This window comes from Coturnix japonica, unplaced genomic scaffold (assembly GCF_054131305.1).
Source record: "Coturnix japonica strain WE unplaced genomic scaffold, WE-NBRP24 Scf039, whole genome shotgun sequence".
NCBI classification, from domain to species: domain Eukaryota; kingdom Metazoa; phylum Chordata; class Aves; order Galliformes; family Phasianidae; genus Coturnix; species Coturnix japonica.
Window position 1 is genome coordinate 2895484 of NW_028188942.1, and position 23227 is coordinate 2918710.

General features: G+C 49.3%; 1 protein-coding gene across 1 annotated transcript; it reads left to right on the forward strand.

Annotated features, from left to right (window-relative positions):
- The first annotated feature begins 13454 nt into the window (after nucleotides 1-13454).
- On the forward strand, nucleotides 13455-22060 carry LOC146753241 (uncharacterized). Its single transcript, XM_085530872.1, has 20 exons — nucleotides 13455-13716; nucleotides 13836-13942; nucleotides 15077-15149; nucleotides 15277-15397; nucleotides 15583-15662; nucleotides 15868-15993; nucleotides 16264-16343; nucleotides 16612-16723; nucleotides 17034-17123; nucleotides 17364-17468; nucleotides 17652-17804; nucleotides 17962-18113; nucleotides 18381-18528; nucleotides 18694-18831; nucleotides 18951-19127; nucleotides 19384-19539; nucleotides 19691-19792; nucleotides 19910-20012; nucleotides 20251-20310; nucleotides 20577-22060. Exons 4-20 carry the CDS (start codon nucleotides 15295-15297, stop codon nucleotides 20723-20725), a joined length of 2034 nt encoding a protein of 677 aa, XP_085386998.1. The 5' UTR covers nucleotides 13455-13716; nucleotides 13836-13942; nucleotides 15077-15149; nucleotides 15277-15294; the 3' UTR covers nucleotides 20726-22060.
- The last annotated feature ends 1167 nt before the right edge of the window (nucleotides 22061-23227 follow it).

Below are 23227 nucleotides of genomic sequence, written 5' to 3' on the forward strand. Positions count from 1 at the left end.
TAAAATCAGGCAGCTTCACCCAAATTTCCCTCTGATCATCACAGTGGCCCTCCTTTGGACCCACCCCAACAGCTCCACATCCTTCCCAGGCCTGGACACAGTGCTGCAAATAGGGCCTCACAAGAGCTGAGCAGGAGGGGACAATCACCTCCCTCTCCTGCTGGCCACCCCTTTTTCAGTGCAGCCCAGAACACACATGGATCTATCTTTTTCATATGTATATTCCCATAGATGTACATATATATACCACACCTACACCCCCACAATCTGCTACAACTTCATATTCCTCCCCATATTTGCCCCCGACAGCCCCCAGTAGCCCCATATCACCCTAAGGCCCCCACAACCCTCTATCTCTCCATACACCACCCCTTAAAGCCCCATACCTGCCCATATCCTCCAATAGCTCCCCACAACCCCTACACACCCTCACAGCCCCCTAGAGCCCCTAGTCCTCCTATGGCCCACCACAGCCCCATATCCCCCCTACAGTCCCCCTCAGCTCCTTTTACAGCCCCTGCACAGCTCTATAGAACAGTCTTACAGAACTACCTCTAGTAGAAGCAATCTCCACACAGAGATCCTTTCCCAGTGGCACTCAGCCCTTCAGTGGGGTCTAAGAGAGCTGCAGCCAGACTCAAACACAACTGCTCACACAGCTCAGCTGCCTTCACCTGTGCTCCAGACGCTGACACATTGCAGCCCCACATCCCCCTCTGCCCCCCCCACAACGGCCACTCCCGCGCACTGCGGCTCAGCCAATCGGAGCCGGCGGAGCTGCCGCTGCCCAATGGGAGGCCGGGGGAGGCCGGCGCTGGGACGGGGAGAGGAGAGAAGAGACAGAGGCAGCACTGAGGTGGGATGGGCTGATGGGGAGTGCGGGGAGGACAGGGGGGTGTGGGGCTGTGGGGGGGCAGAGGGGGATGTGGGGCTGCAATGTGTCAGCGTCAGGAGCACAGGTGAAGGCAGCTGAGCTGTGTGAGCAGTTGTGTTTGAGTCTGGCTGCAGCTCTCTTAGACCCCACTGAAGGGCTGAGTGCCACTGGGAAAGGATCTCTGTGTGGAGATTGCTTCTACTAGAGGTAGTTCTGTAAGACTGTTCTATAGAGCTGTGCAGGGGCTGTGGGGGTCTCTAGGGAGTCTCTGTTTCCTCTCACAAACGTCCTACAAACCATGTCTGGGCATTGCTGTCTCGGCCTGGATCTCAGCTCCTGAGACTGTCAGATGTGAAGCAGCAGCTGCTGGGACAGGGCTGGCTCTGTGTGCCCTCTGTGGGTCTGTGGGCACAGAGTGGGGCAGAGGGATGACTGTGAGAGGGAGGAATTGCCCCGCCACTAGAAAGAGGAAATCAGCTGAAAAGGGGAGATTTGAGAAGCACTGAGGCTGTGGCTGTTTGGACAGTAAGAAGAAACCAAGCTGTTACTGTGCAGATGGGAACTCCAGTAGGAGAGCTGTGGTGGCTTTACAGATGGCAGACAGCACCTGGAGTGTAGAGCCAAGGGTAGGGGGGGATCTTCCTCTTAGCAATGCCATGCAAAGAATGATGCAGACTCCTGCAGGGTCGGCTTTGCTGTGTGACCCTGGGTGGAAGCAGCTGGAAGGTCTCAGCCCTTCTGCGTTATCCCAGGAGCAGGAGAATGGAGTTGTAGCAGATTGTGGGGGTGTAGGTGTGGTATATATATGTACATCTATGGGAATATCTGTATGAAAAAGATAGATCCATGTGTATTCTGGGCTGCACTGAAAAAGGGGTGGCCAGCAGGAGAGGGAGGTGATTGTCCCCTCCTGCTCAGCTCTTGTGAGGCCCTATTTGCAGCACTGTGTCCAGGCCTGGGAAGGATGTGGAGCTGTTGGGGTGGGTCCAAAGGAGGGCCACTGTGATGATCAGAGGGAAATTTGGGTGAAGCTGCCTGATTTTATGAAGCTCTTCCTGTTATTTTCTTGGTGCTGTGTTTCCCAAATGAGTGGTTTCTGGCTGTGCTGCAGCACCAGTCTGCATGTGAACATCAACTCTATTCACCATCTGGGAAGATTAGGACTTCCCTTCTCCCAGCAGCACCACTGAATTACAGTTACTCAGTGGTTAAACAAAGGAATCCTTAAAGAATGGTTTACAGCTGTCGTGTTATCTGAAGTGCTTGGGGCATTCTGATGCTATTAAGCTCTATGTATTAACAAGTTCAAAAAGAAAAGGTAGGCATCTGATTGTTGTGCCAGTTTCTAAGTGATTTGGAAAGCTGTACCACCCAACCACTCCTTCTGTTGATGGAGGTGACAAAGCTCAGTTTAATTTCTGACTGCTGTTTAAATTCTGAATCTTGAGCTGGATCCTGGAGTAGAAAAAGCTCGGAAGCTGTCCCTCCTAAAAGCAGGCACCTCTGAGCAAAATATGACATCTCAATTTCTGATGGTAAGGTCAGGAGATCTGATTCCAGCGTCTAGCTTTCGGCTTCATGCTGTGTTAGTGGGACCTTTGGCATCTAGCACTGACCAACAGCAACTGACAGGCTGGTAACAGTGCACCCCAAAACAGTTATGCGTCTATTTATGTTATGAGGGAAAACTGTATCGCATTGAGAATTCCTATTTTTACTCTTTTCAGATCTAACTCGCTGCTGGAAGAATCCTGTACGCCATGTTCACACCATTTTCAATGAGCTGGATGAGTCTGTTGTTGGCATTTTAATACCATTGACCAGGCAGGCAATATGTATGGAGTATTTGGCTCCCTACAGTCATGAATGTTTGAGTATCTTCAACATGTGGCTCATTGCTTCCATTTCAGGCTGCCCAGAGAAGCTGTGGATGCCTGTCCTTGGTGTTGAAGGCGAGGTTGGATGGGTGATGGGCAGCCTGAGCTTGTTAGTGTGCAGCCAGCCCATGGCAGGGTGTTTAGAACTTAATGACCTTGATGGTTTCTTCCAACCCAAGCCCTCCCGTGATCCTATGATTCTGTGATTTCATTCAGGTTTATTGAGATGAGATGAGTTCTCCTAAATGCGCTGTTCTCTATATGATTGTAATTGGAGTCTTAAATTATAATTGGGTGACTTAAACCAGACACCAAACTTTCTGATGGCCAAAATGAAATGAAATCAATCCTTTACTGTGTCAGTAGTCTGTAACTAGAGCCCATCAGGTAATTCCCAGCCTCCTGCTTGTATCAGTGGCTGCAAACAGTGAAAAGGTCTGATGGGATTTTAACCTCTAAAATGTTCCGAAGCAACCAGAGGGTGAATATATTCCCTATGCAAATACCTGCAGGAATAAGCTTGTCATGTATGTCCTCAGGTACCACAGTAGTTAATGGTGGGACTCAGTAGGTCATGCTGAAAGTTGAGTCTGCTGATCTTGAAGGTCTTTTCCAGCCTACATGACCTTATGCTAATATTTCTGTATTTCTTTCTGTTCAGCTCCCAGAAAACCTCCCACCCAGCCCCCAGCTGACCCCGTGGTGAAAAATAAAACAGAAACCTCAGTGATGCTGGCATGGTCCCCTCCGAAGATGCAACGCCCCATTCCAATCGATGGCTACATTGTGGAAGGCAATAAACTAACTGGCTTCACGTGGGTGAGGTGCCACGAGTCTCATGTCCCCGTCCCAGAGTTCACGGTGAGCAATCTGTCTGAAGAGGCTGATGATCAGTTCCGAGTGTCTGCAGTCAATGCGCATGGACAGAGCCCGTCTCTGGAATTCCCAGGGAGCGTGCACTTTGGTAAGCACAAAAACCCCAATGGAAATGGGTCAGTGTGTGCTGAGCAGCTGTGTTGGTTCCCTAAAGTTGTTTCCTTTGACTTTAAGGATAGTAGTGCATTAACACACCAAAGGCTTTCCTTTATTCCTAGTTCTCCTATCTCCTATCAACGTCCACCTACCACTAAAGTGATACAAGTTCTGTTTCTGTGACAGAGACATGAATATCCTTATCTTTTGATATCTCACATGTGCAAGAAGCAGAACTTTCTGTAACAGACCTGAAGCATAGAAGTGCTTCTTCCAGCACTCATGCAAAAGGAGAAGTAGAAATGTGCCTATGATTAAATCTTCCATACATAAATGAGATACCAGACTTGCATCTAAAGAGCATGAAGACATCCATGTTGTTCTTCCTCAGAACCAGTCCTGGCTGTGAAATCCCCCCTAACAACTGGTGAAGCTGCACCTGGAGGGGATGCCATGTTTACTACTGATCTTACAACAATGTGTTGCAGCACTTGGTACATCAATGGTAAAGTCTTACAGGAAAGCGAGACCTGCATCATCAAGAGAACCCAAACTACTCACAGCCTAATGATAAAGAACGTCACCAAGAACGATGATGGAGCAGAAGTGAAATTTGTTGCCTAAAATGTTGATGTCAGCACCAAGATGAGAGTGAGAGGTATTTGCTTTGATCCTTCTCCTTTCCTCTTCCAGTCAAGGCATAGTTGCTGTGATCTGATGATTAGAACTGGGGCTGCAGGCATTCACTGACTGTACCAAATACCTGAAATTGCATCCCATGGACTGACGTGAGTCCTGGTTTTGCCCTAAACATGATAGCACTGAGTGTAGGGTAAGCCAGTCTACCCAGCTGCTTGGTATCTGAACCAGATTGCTTCATGCCAGCTGATGAATGTCTGCAGTTCACAGCTATTGGCCAGTGCATTCAGTCAGCAGGTTTACCACTGCATCACCATAGAGCAGAACTTTCAGCTCCAGGTTCAGACAGCCTTTCTGATTGCACTGGAATAGTTTAGAAGTAGGGGAGCAATCATTCCAATAGTATCTCTATCAATCAGCTTTGCATGACCAAATAGAACAAATAAACATTCATTATGGGAGGAGCTGTTTGTCACTGGGTGGAAACCTCTGCAGAAGCATGTTTAGAGCATTCTTAATCAGTAGAAGGAGATGTTTGGTTGTTTTTTACTTAGTAAATCCGGCAAGAACACCAAATGAAATATCTTGAATTGCTCAGCACTGACACAATGATGAGTGCAGGAACAGAAGGTGATACTTTTTCAGAGATCTTGCAGCAAACATTGACCACATTAGCCTGATCTAAATTGAAATAACGAGGCCTTTGCTCCTGACAGGTGCTGCAGTGAGATTTACCAATAAGAGCAAAGATGTAGAAAAGATCTCTGCTTTGCTGCAGGGTGTAGGTCTGATCTCTGAGATCCACACGCTGGGCCTTGATTGCAATAAATGAGAACCCTTTGTTTGCTCCAGTGGAAGACTTTCCATTTCTGCAGTACCCTCTGCAGATGACACAAATGCAAATGCACCTTCTTCCCAGCAACAATTGCCTTTTTTTTTTTACACTGAGTATGCATGAGGCTCTTCATCATATTCTTCTGGCTTGTCACCCTTGTTGATCCATGGAGAGACGAGAAAGCCCTAGAGTAGTGTATGCACTTCGGCATTGGAGAGCTTACTTAATTGCTTCTTCTCAAAGAACAAACTCCAGAGAGGCATGGAAACAGCTCCAAAGAGAATTGAATAATGGGTATAAATTTAAGGAGAGCAAAACACCCTGCCAAGGCTTGTCAGCTAGTCTTAATTTTGCTTTTCTTCTCTTTATTTTCACGATAGCATAATATTTCATACTGGCAGTTCTGCCCACAGAATTAACTGGCACAGGCTGCCCGGGGAGGTGGTGGGATCCCTGGAGGTGTTCAGGACCTGTTCTTGGGACCAGTGCTTTTTTACATGGTTATCAGTGACACCAATGATGCAATGGAGTGCACCCTCTGCTGTTTGCTGAGTGGTGCGGCTGATGCAGTGGAAGGAAGGGATGCCATTCAGAGGGAGCTCAACTGAGAGGTTGGCCTAGGTGAATCTAATGAGGTTCAACACAGCAAAGTGCAAATTTTGCACTTGGGCTGGAGGAATCCCAGGCATTTCTACAGCCTGGGAGGAGCAGTCCTTAAGAGAAGACCCCCAGAGAAGGACCTGGGGGTCCTGGTGGATGAAAAACAGAACGTGAGCCATCAGCGTGCTCTTGCAGCTCAGAGAGCAAATGGTCCCCTGGGCTCCATCAGAAGAGGGGATGGCCAGCAGGGACAGGGAGGTGATTGATCTTCATGATCCTTGAGGTCCTTTCCAACCCGGGCCATTCTATGATTCTATGATTACACTCGCTGTCAGAAATAACGGCAGCTGTACAGAAGCTGGATATATTTGGGGACAGTTCTTGTAACCAGCTGATTTTAAGACCTTGCCCGAGTCGAGAGTCTAAATTGCTTGTCAGAAGAAAGCTGGGAAAGTGGTTATTGCTCATTCTTTTTCATTTGCTGATTCTTTCTTTCGGGTTCCTTTTCCAAAGGAGATTCTGGTGATGGAAGCAGTTGAAGAAAGAACCAAAGCAGCTCTTGCCAAGAGTGCTTGAAGTCCCTGTGGAGAGAAGCAAAGAACTTGGGCTTCCTCTGGCATGCTCCCCACCATGTCTCAGGAAGGAGACAACTGCTGTTCCACTTTCTGCTCTGTGTGTGGAAAGGTACGTCTGGGTTTCTTCTGCTTGTTTTTTCTTTCTTTTTCTGGCTTTGAAGGAGAAGGGGTGGAGCAAGGGGAGACCCACTGGTCATTTGTTACCTCAAGAACAGGATGGATTCTGCATTCACTGTGAAAAAGCTGGGCTAGTAGCATGGGCATGTTTCAGGCTGGACTCTTCTTTTGCTGCTTGGTTTCCTTTTGGCTACAGGGAGACAGCTGTCTAAAGGTGTGTTTTCATACCCACTCTCCAAAACCATGTTTCACTGTTGCAGGTGGTTCAGTGTGCTCTTGCAGTGCAGATGCTGTAGTTTGCTGTAGAATCTGAATGGTTTCTGTTCCTAGGGGAGGACTGGGAGGAGGTTGTGAGAAGAGAATTCAATGCCTGAGGTGTATCTTAGTGAGAAATGTAGGCATGAGGTGCTGAAAGTCTTGAGCTGTCAAAGGCCAGTGATGCTCAGACTCCTTAACCTGCTGGAGCAGGGTGGAAGCAAGGAGTGGGCACTGCCGTCCCACAGGCTGCACTTGGTTCTGGTCTGCCAGGTCTGTGCTGGCCTGGATTTCTTCTGAGAAGTTTGTTGGAGCTGCTTGGAGTAGTGAAGGGTGGGGAAGAAGTGCTGCTCAAGAGCTAAGGCTCCGCTTGATCATTTTGGATGGATTTAACCATGGTATCTGAAGACATAGTTTCCATCAGAATGGTCCCAGCATTGTGCAAGTGTCTCAGCTGAAGCCCCTGAGCAGATGTCTGAGAGCACCCGCCTCCTCCAGCTGAGCCATAGGAAAGCTGACTGTGCCCAGTAATTACAGCTTCTGCAGATTGAATGTGCTTCCAAGTGTTTTCCTTAGTGATCAATCATGTCCCAGCACTCTGATATTCCATATCTGGCACAATCTGGAGCATCTCTGCAAACCTTGGGTGCTCATTCCCACCAGCGTTTCTTCCTTTCTCTCTTTAGAATCAGTGTGGTGCAGTTCCCTGTGTTTGTGAGCAGCAGCCAGCAGGCTGCAAGAGATCCAATGGCAGCTTTCAGCACACAGAGTGATGTGATGGGGACAGACTGTCCTTACCGCCATGCAGAAGGGAGTTTTTACCGTCCTCTCTCAAGAAGTATGAAAGAATAGAGTTTGAATGATAGTTGTGAGCAGGTGCTGTGCTGTAGGGGATGTCAGGTAACCATTCCTATGGGGGTGCGGGAAGGAGCAGTGAAAGTGATGTATTAGTTTGTGTTTTGGCTGTTAAAGAGGAGTTCCATTTCTGGAAGCAAAACTATGGGCTAAGATGGAAAACAGAAGGGAGAAGGCTGATACCTGGATCGTGGGCTGAGCTTTGGTGACTGCAGCCATCTGCAGTAGAAGTTTTGCTGTTTTGCATAGTGGGGTTCAGAATGGGAGCTGATGATGAATGGGAGCTGCTCGAGGGACAGACTTCCATGTACAAGTTCCAGTGCCTCAATGACTTTCTTGTAGCGAGGAACCCCAAACTGAATATAAGACTTGAGGCGCAGCCTCCCCAGTGTTGAGTCCAAGGGGATGATTACCTCTCTGCTCCTGCTGGCCACACTATTTCTTAGACAGGCCAGGATGCCGTGGGCCTTCTTGGCCACCTGGGCACACTGTTGGCTCATGTTCAGCTGAGCATCGACTAACACCCCCAGGTCTATTTCCTCTGCACAGCCCTGCAGCCACTCAGCCCCAAGCCTATAGCGCTGCATGGGGTTATTGTGGCCAAAGTGCAGGACCTGGCACTTGGCCTGGGTGTACCACATCCCATTCACCTCAGCCCAGTGAGGTTGATCCGGCTTATCTAGATCCCTCTGAAGGGGCCTCCCTACCCTCAGGCAGGTTGACACCAGCTCCCAGTCAAAAGACAAAAAGAGAAGAAAGCAGAAATGAAGAAGGCTTCTCTGAGAGCTGCCCCTGCACCTGCAGAGGTGAGTCCTTGTTATGGACAGACACAGCTCTTGTTGTCAGGGCCTCCATCTGTCAGACATGAATGAGGCTGTAAAATCCTGAGGGAAGTGGCGTCCTGGTTCTGCACTTGCTTTGTTTCTTTGCAGTGATTGAAGTGTTACACAAAATGAAGGATAAATCTCTAAAGCAGGTGGTCGGTATGCTGGCATGGTGATGTTACTTGGTAATTAGTGCTATTATTTTGTAGTATATTAATAGTTTGCTAATAAACAAAAAACAAGGGGGGGAGGAAGGCGTTCTGATAACAGAGGATGCTGAGAAGGCAGAAACACTGAATGCCTTCTTTGCTTCTGTCTTTAGTGAAAAGGCTCTCCCTCAGAAATCCCAGACCCTGGAGGTTAATGAGAGAGTCTGGACAATAGGAGATTTCTCTTTAGTCAGGGAAGAGGTGGTCTGTGATTGCCTAGGAAACATTAATGTCCATAAATACATGGGATGGGTGCATGGGGTGCATCCACGGGTGCTGAGAGAACTGGTGGAGGTCATTGCTGAGCCCCTCTCTGTAATCTTTCAGAGGTCTTGGAGAACTGGGGAGGTGCCTGAAGACTGGAGGATGGCCAATGTCACTGCAGTCTTCAAAAAGGGCAAGAAGGAAGAGCCTGGTAATTATAGGCCAGTCAGCCTCACCTCTGTCCCAGGGAAGGTGATAGAACAGCTTGTGCTGGATGCCATCTCCAGAGAACTGGGTGATAAGGAGGTTATCAGGAGTACTCAGCATGGGTTCACCAAGGGGAGGTCGTGCTTGACCAACCTGATGGCCTTTTATGAAGATGTCACTGGCTGGGTGGACGGGGCTAGAGTGGTAGATGTAGTCTACCTTGATTTCAGAAAGGTTTTTGATACTGTCCCCCATGACATCCTTATAACAAAGCTGAGGAAGTATGGGATAGATGAGTGGACAGTGAAGTGGGTCGTGAACTGTCTGACTGGCAGAGTGCAGAGGGTTGTCGTTGGCGGTGCTGAGAGGGGATTTGATCCAGGTTTATAAATACCTGAGGTGTGGGGGCCATAGTGGCACGGCTGGTCTCTTTTCAGTAGTGCGTGGGGACAGGACTAGGGGTAATGGGCTGAAACTTGTGCATAGGAAGTTCCACATGAATGTGCACTATAACTTCTTTATGGTGAGGGTGACGGAGCACTGGAACAGGCTGCCCAGGGAGGTGGTGGAGTCTCCTTCTCTGGAGATATTCAAGACCCGCCTGAACACCTACCTGTGCAATGTGGTGTAGGGAGCCTGCATTGGCAGGGGGGTTGGACTCGATGATCTCTAGAGGTCCCTTCCAACCCCTACAATTCTGTGATTCTGTTGGAATGTGGGAATGCAAGAAAGAATATTCTGAGCAAAAGCTGTGGAGTGAGATAAATGGCATGAGAAAGCAAAGCTGATAACCAAGGAGGGCTGATAACCAACGAAGTCCAGTAGGGCATATTTAGAGACAGGTGAAGAACCCTTGAGCACACTGAGGAGTACTAGGGTGCTCTGGAATGTCTCTTGGGCTCCCTACAGCACACATACTTGCTCTGGGGCATGTCTGGATGTCTGTAGAGCTAATTGCGGGGCCCTGAGAAACCTCTGGGGCACATTAGGGGGAACTGGCTTCCATGTGAGTGTTCTCAGGTTCCCAGAAGTCAACAGGGAAGCCTTTGGAGACCCCTTGGGAAGACTCAGTGGGGCCCTAGAGTGATGTAGCAGCTTGTGTTGGTTGCATCTGCTTGGCAGGGAAGCGATTTCCCTGGTGGGAGCTGACTGACTGGGAGGTGATTTCCTTGGTTTAATTAATTTAATTACCTGGATTATAATTAAATAACACTGTTCAGCGTTCAATCAAGATTATATTTTTCCAAAGTACTTCAGTCATGCATCTGTAGCAGCTTTGCTAAAATATATCGAGTTTATTCAAAATTCCAGTGATGCTCCTAAAGCACTTGAAGTGCATTTGAGGTGGGGAGTGACAAAACAGCTCTGAGAGAATCATCATCAAATCAGAACATGGGAACGGTAACTAATAGCAGAGATTCTGAAAAGAATATTCAAATTTTCAAATTACCTTTTTCTGAAGTTGTATTTCACCAAGTTTCATCAATGTGCACACTGAAAAGCTGACTTGCTATGTTTCTTTTTATAAAAAATCATGTGTTACAATTGAGAAAAGAAGGTATAGCATGTAACATCCTCCAAGTAAAGTGCAAAAAACATTTCTTCACAGTTCCAATTAATGTCTTATGTCTGTGAAAGGTAATGAGATGGGAGAGATTCTGGGGTCTGAGTCCTTCAACTGTCTCCTGATAAGACTGTCGTGAGAGCTAACTGATAATATGGTTAAAGTGAATAGCAACCTTCTACTTGAACCTTGAAGCACTGAGAATTTCTCTTAAAAATAAGTAAAAGGAGGAACCATTTGACACAAATGTGAGAACTACCCAAAGCACTGGGGTAGTGTTGGCAATGAGCATCTCACTACAGCTTGTTCCATTACCAGTAAATCAGGAATGATCTGTTGAGGCAACTGTGGGAGCAAATATCCTCTAAGTATAAGCTGAAGGGATGGCCTTCACATCATCTAGCTGTACAGCAAATTCCTATCTAGAACATGTGCATCTGAGAGCATCATCTGAGGCTCCCAGTGTGATCAGTGGAGAGAAGGAAGAGGCAGTTTTCAGACATGGTTCATCATCCTCAATGGGGTAGATTTAAGAGAGAATTAATGGTGCCTGGAATTCTATTGTCTGTACTTTACAGATTACTGCTGGCTGTAGGATGGCCTCTGTTGCAAGTGCCTCTCTAACTTATGTCCAGCATGTAGATGCGTGTATTTTGAGAGAGGCATCCTACCCTAAGTGTATGTTACTCAAAAAGCATGTTTTCTTTCAGAAAAACCTACTGAGGTAACAAAACAGCTGGAGGATAAGACAGCAGCAGTAGGGCTGAGCTGTGAGCTGTCGAAACCTGATGTGAGCATCAGGTGGTACAAGGATGGCAAAGCAATCAGAAAAAGCCAGAAGTACGACTTGCAGCAGGAGGGAACTGGGGCCATTCTGATCATCCATGACTCTACTACCAAGGACAGCGGGGAGTACACCTGTGAGACAGAGGACTCTGAAACAAAAGCCAGGGTCACTGTGCAAGGTGAGTTGAAAAGCACACTGGGGATGGCATGTAGAGAAGTCGAGGTAAATATCTGCAGCTTGTGGGTGATGTTTTTCTCTTCTGTTTCCTTGAGCGGGATCAATTCTTAGTTTTCAGAAAATATGGTGGATTAAAATATTTTAGTTAAAATAATCTCTAAACTGAATGATAAATGGCATGAGAAAGCAAAGCTGAGAACTAAGGAAGGCTCCAGAAGAGAAAACAAAGTCCAGTATGGCATATTTAGAGACAGGTGAAGAACCCTTGAGCTCACTGAGGAGTACTAGGATACTCTGGAATGTCTCTTGGGCTCCCTACAGCACACATACTTGCTCTGGGGCATGTCTGGATGTCTGTAGAGCTAATTGCGGGGCCCTGAGAAACCTCTGGGGCACATTAGGGGGAACTGGCTTCCATGTGAGTGTTCTCAGGTTCCCAGAAGTCAACAGGGAAGCCTTTGGAGACCCCTTGGGAAGACTCAGTGGGGCCCTAGAGTGATGTAGCAGCTTGTGTTGGTTGCATCTGCTTGGCAGGGAAGCGATTTCCCTGGTGGGAGCTGACTGACTGGGAGGTGATTTCCTTGGTTTAATTAATTTAATTACCTGGATTATAATTAAATAACACTGTTCAGCATTCAATCAAGATTATATTTTTCCAAAGTACTTCAGTCATGCATCTGTAGCAGCTTTGCTAAAATATATCGAGTTTATTCAAAATTCCAGTGATGCTCCTAAAGCACTTGAAGTGCATTTGAGGGGGGGAGTGACAAAACAGCTCTGAGAGAATCATCATCAAATCAGAACATTGGAACGGTAACTAACAGCAGAGATTCTGAAAAGAATATTTAAATTTTCAAATTACCTTTTTCTAAAGTTGTATTTCACCAAGTTTCATCAACACTTGGTGAAAACACTGAAAAGCTGACTTGCTATGTTTCTTTTTATAAAATATCATGTGTTAAAATTGAGAAAAGAAGGTATAGCATGTAACATCCTCCAAGTAAAGTGCAAAAAACATTTCTTCACAGTTCCAATTAATGTTTTATGTTTTGTTCAGACTCACTAAATGATGTATTTCAGGGTACATCACATGGGAATATAAGAAGACTATTCAGAACAGGAGCTGCAGAGCAAGATGAACAGCATGTGAAGGTAAGGCCGGGAACCAAGGACCCAGCTTTTGTGTCACTCAGCCACCTGTGGCAGAGGTCAGGATTTCAGCAGGGATTTCTGCAGACGTTCCTTGAACACCCCCAGGGTGGGTGACTCCACCACCTCCCTGGGCAGTCCATTCCAGTGCCTGGCCACCCTTTCTGAGAAGTAATATTTCCTAATGTCCAGCCTGAACCTCCCCTGCCGCAGCTTGAAACCATTCCCTCTAGTTCTATCAGTAATGACACGAGAGAAGAGGTCGACCCCCAGCTCACTGCAACCTCCCTTCAGGAAGTTATAGAGAGCAATGAGGTCTCCCCTCTTCTGAGCCATCTCTTCTCCAGGCTGGACATTCCCATCTCCTGCAGCCTCTCCTCATATGGCCCCATTGTGCTCCAGACCCCTCACCAGCTTTGTTGCCCTTCTTTGAACACGTTCCAATGCCTCAGTGTCTTTTTTGCAGTGAGGGGCCACAAACTGGACAGAGAATTCGAGTTGTGGCCTCACCAGTGCTGAGTACAGGGGGACAGTCACCTCTCTGCTCCTGCTGGCGTCACTGTTTCTGATGCAAAATGTATGTAAGTGTCACATGTGTGACATCCTTTTTGATGGAGTTCTGTGACTGGAGTTCAATGGATTTGAGAGCTGACTTGAAGCCTGTGGGCATCACCCAGGAGGTGGGGTGAGAGGATGAGGCGTAGGAACAGGAACCTCTTTGGTCGTTATTAACTCCCAACTTTTTGGTCAGGATTTGTGTGTTATTTTTATCATTTAAAGAACAGAATCATTGTGCAGCTTGTGAATGAATTGACTCACACCTGCTGATTGGTGCTGTTCTCTACAGGGAGCTGCAATGGAAATGGACACTTGTGGTCCACTGTCCAGCCCCCTCCCGTGTTGGATTTTCTGGGCTTTGAGACACGTCTTCCAGATGCACTTTGTGTTATTTCTGATGTGTGACCTGTTGAGCTCCAGCCCCAAATGAGGATTCAAGTACTACCACAGCAGTCCATTGGGACTGTAGTATTTCTTGCTAATCAGAATTCGTGTGCACCCGTGTCTTTCGTCTGCACAAAGGATCTTGTAATCATCTCTGTCTGTGTTTCTTTTAGACCCAGAGATGGAGCAGAGAGGAACACAGACTTGGGTGAATCTTCATTCAGGAGCAGGGACACGTCATGCTCATCTGAGGTGTCTGGCTGACAACAAGAGCAGAGAGGTAAGTTTCATAGGGTCGCGTGCCCATTTTATTTTATTTTTCATTCATGATGCATTGAGGCGTTCCCCAGACAAAGTGAGCATTTCTCAACTGGACTTTCTAGAAATGAGCTAGGCAGTGAAAATGGGTTTGAAGCATTCCTAAGAGCCCCGCAAGAGAATGCTGAGAGTTAATCTGGCACCCTCCTTTGGAAACGTCCGTTGTCTGTCAGCTCTTCAGCTGTGCCCTAACACCTCCCATTGCGCTGCCACACCAGGATAGAATTCCAAGCCCACACTGAGTCCTGGAATGTTGTGGTGCCGTGTTGGAATCAGATGTGACCACGTGGTCTTGGCTCCCCGCCTTGTGGGGGGTCATGTTGGACCAGGCTGTTGGCCGTTGGTGATGTCATAAGCGGCTGGAATGAGGGGAGGAGCGGTGCGTTCTGTGTTCCTTTGTGGGTGAGCTAGTGGTCGGAGTGGTTGGTTGTCTTGTTGGTCTTGTGCCTTTAGTGCCGTTAGTGCTGTTAGTTAGTGTTGTTAGTGTTGTTAGTTAGTGTTGTTAGTTAGTGTTGTTAGTTAGTGTTGTTAGTTAGTGTTGTTAGTGTTGTTAGTTAGTGTTGTTAGTGTTGTTAGTTAGTGTTGTGTTGTTAGTTAGTGTTGTTAGTTAGTGCCTTTAGTTAGTGCCTTTAGTTAGTGCCTTTAGTTAGTGCCTTTAGTTAGTGCCTTTAGTTAGTGCCTTTATTGCCTTTTTCTTCACACCGTCGTGTGCAGCAGCTTGTAGGTAAGTTGAGCTGGCGTGGGATGGATGGGTGGGCAGTGAGGTGTTGAGAACTGCTGGCTGTCGGAGCTCACAGCACCGTATTGCTTACTCTTGACCATCAGATGTAATTTTCCCCTGGTACACACGTTCCAAAGGGGGTATCAGTAAAGTTGGCACCTGTCCCGTGCTTCTTCCATTGTCTTTGCTCAGTAGTGGAAGCATTGTAAAGTTGCTGGGTGGACAGGCATCACGTAGCCTGAGACTCAGCATGTCTTGCAGCAAGTGGATGGGACGGTTGTGCTGTGTGTGTTATTCCATGGATGTCTTAGCCCTGCTCACTGACCTGCTCTTTCTCTCTCCTCTCCTCACCCTCCGCCCACTGCCTCGGTGCAGCTTTTGCTCTCATTCCATCTGAGCAAAGCGACAAGGAACTGCTGCAGATAGCTTGAAGTGATCTCACTGCCAGGTACGTGCCATGTTTTGTCCCCGCACATGGTTTTGCCGCAGGGTATGCGAGGGTAGTTCTGACGAATTGTACCCATACTGTGCTGTGTGAATACAGAAAACAGAAATGTGTTTCCGTTCTGTTCCAGCACGTCACAGCTGCTGTGATGGGTGTCGCGTGCATGGCCGGGGAGGAGAGTGGGGCTCCCCAGGACAGAAGATCTCCAGCGGAGCCCTACCAAGTTACGGAGGTGATGCCTCTGCATGCTGGTGAGTGAGGTTCTAAAGCGGGGTGGGCAGGGCTGGGGCAGCAAGTGCCCCCTGCTCCACACCAGGAACCCTTGTCACGGGCAGACTGTGCCAGGGGAGCGAGCCCAGGGCCGGAGAGGGCAGAGCTCCTTCTGCTCCCGCCTGCCTTTGGCCCCTCTATAGCACTGCTCTCTCTCCTTGCTCAGATGCTGAATTGCTGCCTCTGTCTGATGTGGAACAGGAGGCAGTGGACTTCATCCAAGCCAACACCATCAGCATGGAAATGGTAAGAGCAGCCATCTCCATCGTGGCTATACCTGCATCTCCAGACGGTCCCTCTGGCTCTGCCTTCAGGCTGCAGGAGGGCTGATGGCCGGGCAGAGCTGCTGCTGTCCTGCAGCTGTCCTGTGCTGCTCCACACCCCGCAACGCCTGGTCCCCCTGGCCATGGCTGTCCCCACTCACACTCCTCGGTCTCTGTGTGCTTGCCAGGATCTGGTGCAGAAGCTGCAGTTCCTCAATTCCATTTGTATACTGTGCAGCATGGCTGGACAGACGAGCCTCACACTGAGCCATGATATCTTCTGCTTGCTGAAAAATCAGTGCAAGAAGATTGAGGTGAGGGGACATGGCACCCAGGTAGCTGCACCCTGTGAGAAGGACAGGACAGGGGGAGAGGGAGGCAGGGAAATGATGCACAGACACCCAAGTGCCCCAGATGGGACTCCAGGTGCTGCTGAGAGCTCAGCAGTGGAGGTGGACAGCAGCACCAGTGTGCCAGTGTTTGTCAAGGGCCACTGGGGCGACTCAGGCCCTAGCGGCCGGTGGCAGGTTTGCTGTTGCTGGGTGCTGGCAGCTGCCAGGTGCCATCCTGATTGTGCTTTGCAGGTTCTGTTGCGTGAGGAGCCCATGGAGCAGCTGAGCACCGGCCTGAGATACTGCTGCATGAACACCATTGCTGCCTTGAGGTACCTGCCCAGCCCCTGCTTTTGCCAGCACATCCCCCAGGCACCATCCTGGTGGCCCTGATGCAGCTCCCCACTAAGTCTTGGCCCTCGCCCCAAAGCTGGTGACATCAGGACTGTCCTCTGACCCAGAGCAGCCCCGTAGGGGAGGAGGCACCTCCTGGCAGGGCTCCCCATCCCTCTCAGGGAGCCTTGCCCAGGGGAGGACCTGTTCCAGCCCTGCCTCAGCACCCAGGCACCGCTCCTAGCATCAGTGTCTCTCTAATTGCAGCACAGTTAATGCAGTTACAGAGGAAGAAATACTCCATCTCTTCAAGGTGTGCTGCAGCATCGTCTTCTATCTTCCTCCAGCCAGGGCCTTGAACATTTCCCTCTACAACCAGGTATGTACTGGGCAGTCTACTGTTGACCCCATGCCTCTGGGCTGCCGCTTGCATTACTTGTGTCCAGAGATCTATCAAGATGTTTGTGGGACAAGGTAGCAGCCTTGCTTGCCCTCACCCCTCTCACTCTTGCCTTGGGCTTGGCAAACACCCTGTGTTGTAGCCTGCTCTGAGTGCAGCAGCCTTGCAGGGTGCCCCTGTGCACAGATCTGTGGGTATCCTTCCTTGGCAGCCAGAGGTGTTCACAGCAGTCTACTGGGTATGAAAGGGAACCCTGAAAGACTTCCACAACCCACTGTTCTCTTTACAGACCCTGGAAGCTATGGACGACATGCTGCAGATTGTGCTAGATGTCTGTCCCATTGCCAGTGTCAAGAGTCGGCTGCAGGGAATCTTGGAGGTCTGTCTATTGTGAAGTTCTGCCCCCACAGCTCCCTTCCAGTAGTTTATCCCACTCCATGGAAATGGCACTGGCAGTAGTTGGAGCCAGCAAGGGACCCTGGCGGCAGTAGCCCCATGATGGGCTTGGCTTAAGCTCAGGGGAAGCCTGGATGGATGCTGTGATTCCAGCTAGGAGCTCAGCAGACCTGCAGTGGGCATCAGCAGCTCCCAGGCTAACCAGCAGCTCCTCTCCTCACAGGTGCTGCTGCCTTTCAGCATCTCCAAGACACAGGCTGTGTGTGAGAGGGCTTTGGGGCGCATCTGGAAGCTTAGTGGCTTCATGACCAGCAGTTTCTGGCAGCAGGTAAGGAGACATGAAAATTGTGTACCTGTGAGAAAAGCTGCGGCTCAGGTGTGAACCCTCAGAATGCTTTTGACATGAAGGGAGGGTCTTTATCCTTCCTTTTGCCTGTGCTCATCCTGCTCCAGATGCTATTCTCTCATTCTGTTTAACATGCCTTCCCTCCTTTTTTCCTTCTTACTGCAGCCCCTTGGAAAAAACCTTGCCCCTTCTCAGAGGACAGACATTGCCCTTGTAACCCTGGAGAAGATCATTGGGGACTATGGTTTTGATGAGAAGAAGTGGGCTGAGACTATGCTGGATGTGCTTCGGAGAAACCCTGGCACCTGGCTGATGGATGTAAGCAGAGTGAGGCAACCCTGCCCGCCACAGCTCTTGGGAACTGAAGCCATTTGAAGGCAGCAATGAGCTGTGGGAAGGGCAGTAATAACACAGCCTGGGAGGCAAATGGCTGCAGTCCAGTGGCAGCAGCAGTCTCCCTGTGTTCTCACAACAGGTGCCAGAGATTCTGGGATTCATCCACGCCAACCTGAAGATCCAGAGCACATCAGTTCAGCAGATCCTGCTCTCAGTGCTGGATATGCTGACCGTCCAGTTTCCCAGGGATGTGCTGAGGAGTGTGTTGACCGACCTCCCACAGAATGACAGGTATCAGCCCAGACAGCCCCACACATTTGTTCCATGTGAAGAGCAGGGCTCAGAAATGGTCTGGCTGCCAGAGCCAAGGAAAGCTGCAGGACATCCCAAGGAGCAGGCCCTCCATCCCACTGTGCTTTCCAGTGCTGGTGGGCAGCTCAGGGCTGCAGCAGCCAATACCAACCATGGCAGCCCAGAGCCCCCCATCAGGCTCCTGCCTGAGCCATGGTGCTGTGGCTAAGGCAGCCCTGCTGACGCAGCATTGCTCTCTGTTTATAGCACTACCCTGGACATACTGAAGAGTGTGCTGACCCTGCTGGAAGCATCCAAGCGGATCTGGGATGAGCTCAGCAGTGTTCTACAGGACCAACAGCTGTGTGAGATATTGAGCATCAGCACAGAGGAGTTGGGCCTCCTTCGCTTGACTGTGAGTTACTGGACAATGCACCGTGCTCTCCTACAGAGCACTGGTAGCTCAGGCTGGGCTGTGTCTCCCTAGTGCCCTGCCTTGAGCTGCCAGAGCAGCCAGGAGCTGCAGGGTGCAGGATGTCCTGCTGCCTCTGCCTGCCTCTCACTGCTGTGTTGGTTTCAGGCGATGCCTCCCACTGAAGAGCTGGTGAAGGAGCTGTGTAAGCCAGCACTGCTCCAGAAGCTTCTGAATGTGGAAAGCCTGCCAGTGCTCTGGCTGGTGCTCAGACGTCTCGTGCTGCTGTCTGATAGACCTGAGACGGTGAGCAGGACCTTGTCAAACAAAGGCCTCATGTTGACAGCCTGGCTCTGGGGCAATGGGCAACACTGTGCCTTGGCATCTGTCCTCCTGATGGAAAGGAAATTGTGTGTTTTGTACAGGCAATTGAAATCCGGGCCCTGCTTCCAGGCGTCATGGAGAACCTGCTGTTTGCCAACACAGCCATTACTGTGAAGGTGCTGAATATCTTCAGGAATGCAATGCACCATCTGGGGAAGAGGCATGCCAGTCCGTTTGCTCTGGAGCTGGCTGAGAAGATCCTGCCTCTTTTTAATCACGTAAGTCTGTTGTGGGAGGCTGAGCTCTGTGGGTGGGTGCTTGACAGGAGCGTCTTCTCCTTTCTTTCCTTCTCTGGGCTCTCAGGAATGACATGTCCTGTGGGCTCTGTAGCACTGCTGGCCGTGTCCCTGCTAGTGCAGCTTGGTTGTTCTTGGTGATGTCAGGCCCCTGTGCTGGGGCTCAGCCTACACTCATGCTCACCATGGGCAGTGAGAGTGTGCTGCTGAGGTCTGAGGTCCTCCTGTTCTCCCTCAGGCATCATCTGAAGTGCGAGAAAGTTCCATCCGCCTCTTCATGGATGTGATGGATGCTGTGCTGTGGTCTCAGAAGGGAAGCATGAAGAAGATCGTGCGCAGGGCCCTGCACCCTCTGCTCTTTCACATGAGTGACGAGACCCTGAGCGTAGCACAGGTACGAATTTCAGAGCTGAGCAGTGTGCAGGCAGTGGTGTGCTGACAGTTCAGCTGTGATGTGCACTTGAGAGCAAGTTCAGCAAGCATTCAGACACTGGGATGTGTGTCTGTGTGTGTGGTGCCATGTCCCTGCATCTGTTGTTCTGCAGGCATCTGGGGAAGCCCTTGTGTCCTGTGCAAAGTTCCTGAAGTGGAAGGAGCTCAAGCAGCAGACCCAGCAGAAGAACACAGTGGGGATCATGAAGTGTTTGGTGAGGACAATCTCACAGCCCCCACCTTTTTGCTGGGGGAAAGGGGATGCTGGAGGAGGGGTTGCAGCAGCAGCTGTGGCTGCTCTGCAAGCCCCATGCTCTTGTTCTCTTCTTCAGCTGCAGCAGGACAGAAAGGGAGTGGAAGGGTACCTGCAGCAGAGCCTGCCATACCTGGAGGATTCTCAGGCCTCCTTGCGATGCGAGGCTGTCAGATTCATTGGTGAGCCCAACCCCTGCGTCCCTCTTTGGGCCCTGCCCTGGCAGGAAGGCACAGCCCTGAAGCCCCCAGGTACAGCCTGCCCATGCCGGTAGCCACAGTGGGTGCCTTGCTCAGGTCCCCCCTCAGGTGCCGTCCCTGCCTGCAGCATGGAAGGGGAAGCAGCTGGGCTGGCGGGGTTGGGGTCTGAGCTTCTGGCAGCATGTTGGGGAGTGGGTGTCTGACAGAGCTCTTTCCCTAGGGCTGATTGGGAAGCACGCCAGGGAGCAGAGTGAGGAGATGCTGAATGAACTCTGCAGTGGTGAGTGAGGGCAGTGCTGTGTGTGTTGGGGCTGGGGGCAGAGCTGGGCAGCATGCAGCTGTGCTTTGCCCTGCTGCAAGGAAATGCTGCAGGGGCAGAGGAGCATTCATGGCAGTCCTGAGCAGTGTCTTCCACTGACCCGTCAGTCTCCCGTGCTCCTCCTGGCCAGGAAAAGCAAGGAGTGGGGCTGGCAAGGCCCAGAGTGGAAGCTGGTGGCTCTCTGTAGACTGGGGGTCCCATCTCTGCTCTGTTTCCTTCTGTTGCAGCCCTTCAGCCTTTGGAAGATGACCCCCATCTGACAGTCTGTTCTATGGCATCTGAGACCATCCAGAAGCTGAGACACCAAAGGCAGAAGGCGGCACCAGCATGGAGAAGGCTCCCAGCACTTTTCCGCTGGTCCTGCATAGCCTTCTGAGGGATAATTCTTGTTCATTAACGTTGCTAGGACACCTGTACAGCAACGTTGCTGGGACATGTGTTCCTGTCACGCAAGACAGACCCCCTGAACAACAGCGGGAGCCTTGGAGCACAGACATCTTGGAAGAAAGAACAGGAACCAAGCTGGTTAGAACTGGGTCTGTAGTTAGCGATTAATTAAATTGAAAAGCACAATTGAAAGCCTTTGGAAGGAAGATCTGGAGAATATGACCACTAGAGAGCAGCACGTATGCACACAGATGCAGAACTGATCATAATTACACTGACTAAATTGTAACTCCTCATATGAGTTCTTGGAACTTAAACAAGCAAGCAGAAAAGTTGTGGTTTATTCTAGCTTTTGCAAAGCCGGAATGCTGGGCAGCAAAGCTCCTGCTTGCTTATAGTGCTGTGTGCCTGGACATAAGTGTCATGTGGAAAAAGACAAAGAAACACATTTTCTTTGCCTATGTCTTGGAGAGCCAGGAATCCAGAATTCAAGATCTTTGCTTTTGAGTTTGCAATTCAAAACCGGATTAGAAAGGATTCTGCAAACTTTCTTTGATGACATTAGACTCTTCATTAACAACAATACTGTTTCTAATACTACTAATAACAGCAACACAACAACAAAATAATGGAAGATGAAGGAAGACATGGGGACAAGAGTCACTGGAGGAAATTTCTCCTTTGAACTGAATTGGTGTTAGTGTCCCCGTGCACAAGAACCAAGGAGAGAGCAAGCATGTTTTGTACTCTTCAGAATGCAGTGTGGTTCATCTTATTGTCATCCAAATGAGACCGGGATTTCACTGCATTGTTGGAAATGGGAAAACAGTGCCAAAGTTGCATGTTTTGAAGCGGAAAAATAGTAATTTTAAAAACCCACAGCAACAGAGTAGAGAAGATCACCAGCAAAGCCTGTATCACTTGACCTCAGAGTAAAAGCAACAGTCAACCAAAGAAGCGGATGCTGATCCATTTCATGCACTTTTGTAAGGATGTGAAAGCGAGCAGACTTACCTGAAGGTGGTGTAACGTTAGTGGTAAACATCACCAAGCTCCCTCCAAAAGTGGACTTGACCTTTTGTCTCTGCGACCATCTGCGTACAGAGGGAGCTACTGGAGAGCTGTGCTCGGATCCTTCAGTTTTCATGTCTCTTACCATCTCTCTTCCAGGAGATCTTGCGAAGAAAGGCTTTTCCTGTGAGGATGAAACACAGATAGGAAATGTTACATCTAGTTTTGCTGTGGGAGTTTACCTCTGTGTGTGACACATTCATTCTTCTGACAGCTGCTAACACTCAGTTTATTAATAAAAATCATACCTTTATTACTTTGTGCCTTGCAGATTAATCTGAATGTAAGAAAATTGGGTTGACTTTGTTTGCTTCGCTCAACACTGGCCACATCAAGATAACAAAGGACATTGTTTTCAAGAATAATTGCAGCTATCTTCCAGTTGGCTTGTGCTTCTGTGTTTCTGAGAAACACCATCTAGCAATTTCTTTTTCTTCTTTTTTTGCACGAGTCCTGGATGCTGGTGTGTGTTGTGCTCTGTTGTTTGCTGACCAGCAGGTGAGAGGACTGTGTTTTGTGTTGGGTGTTGAGTTTTGTCTATCTCAGGGGCCATCCAATTGGATCCATCCTCTTTTTGCAGTGTTTAGGGACAGTTAATTTGCTGTTGCCTGGAGCTATGTGTGAAGTGCAGGACTAGAAGCTGTGATCGCTGAATCTCCTTGGATGAGCCCCAGCTCAGGTTCTCTCACACCAACCAAGAACATTTTTGCCAGCCCTGTTGTATTGCTGCAGCTCAGTGACCCCGACAATCTTCCCATGGAGTGCCGAAGACGGAGGTGGGAGCCTCCTTGCTGAGATCTGCTAGCAAAGCCCTGAGCGGCTCTAAGGTCGGAGCCTGTTGGGTCGGTAACACTGTGTCATGGTTTTGTGCTGTTGCTGTCCATATTCCACATCATAACATCACATGCAGTATGAATCATTAATTGAGGGTATAAATAGTGGAATCATGTACAAAGGAAAAAGGGTTAAAGAGAAAGTAACTTTTTGTTTATAACTGAACAATACGGATTGCTAAGGGAACGTTATATGGTATTAAAGGTGTTTGAATGGGACAAACTGTTCTGATGGTATAAGAAAGTGTAACTGAGGGGGTATGTGGAAGTGTAATAGAGGGTATGTGGAATTGTGATCGAGGGTATGTGGAAGTGTGGAAGGAGGAAGGCTGAGGGACCTGGTCTAGGTCCTGCTATCCTGGAAAGGCAGCCTGGGGATCTGGCAGTGTGTGTGCCAAGTGGCTCTGTGTGCCTATGGGTGTGTACTGAAGGGCACCCAGAACTGCCACTTCCCCTTGGGACATAGGCTTGGAGCATCAGTTGCTATGTTACTCTCTGAGAAGAGGATTCAGGCCCCAAGTCTTGCGTCCAGCTTGGTGATTTGGATTGACTCTGGGGCAGCAGTGGATGATCTGCAGCCCTGCAGC

Excerpts from the sequence above, each read along its gene's own strand:
- LOC146753241 (XM_085530872.1), top strand. The coding sequence starts at position 15,295 with ATGGGTGTCGCGTGCATGGCCGGGGAGGAGAGTGGGGCTCCCCAGGAC. Across the intron at positions 16,344-16,611 it reads AACACCATTGCTGCCTTGAG|CACAGTTAATGCAGTTACAG; the intron begins GTACCTGCCCAG and ends CTCTAATTGCAG. Across the intron at positions 18,529-18,693 it reads TGGGCCTCCTTCGCTTGACT|GCGATGCCTCCCACTGAAGA; the intron begins GTGAGTTACTGG and ends TGTTGGTTTCAG.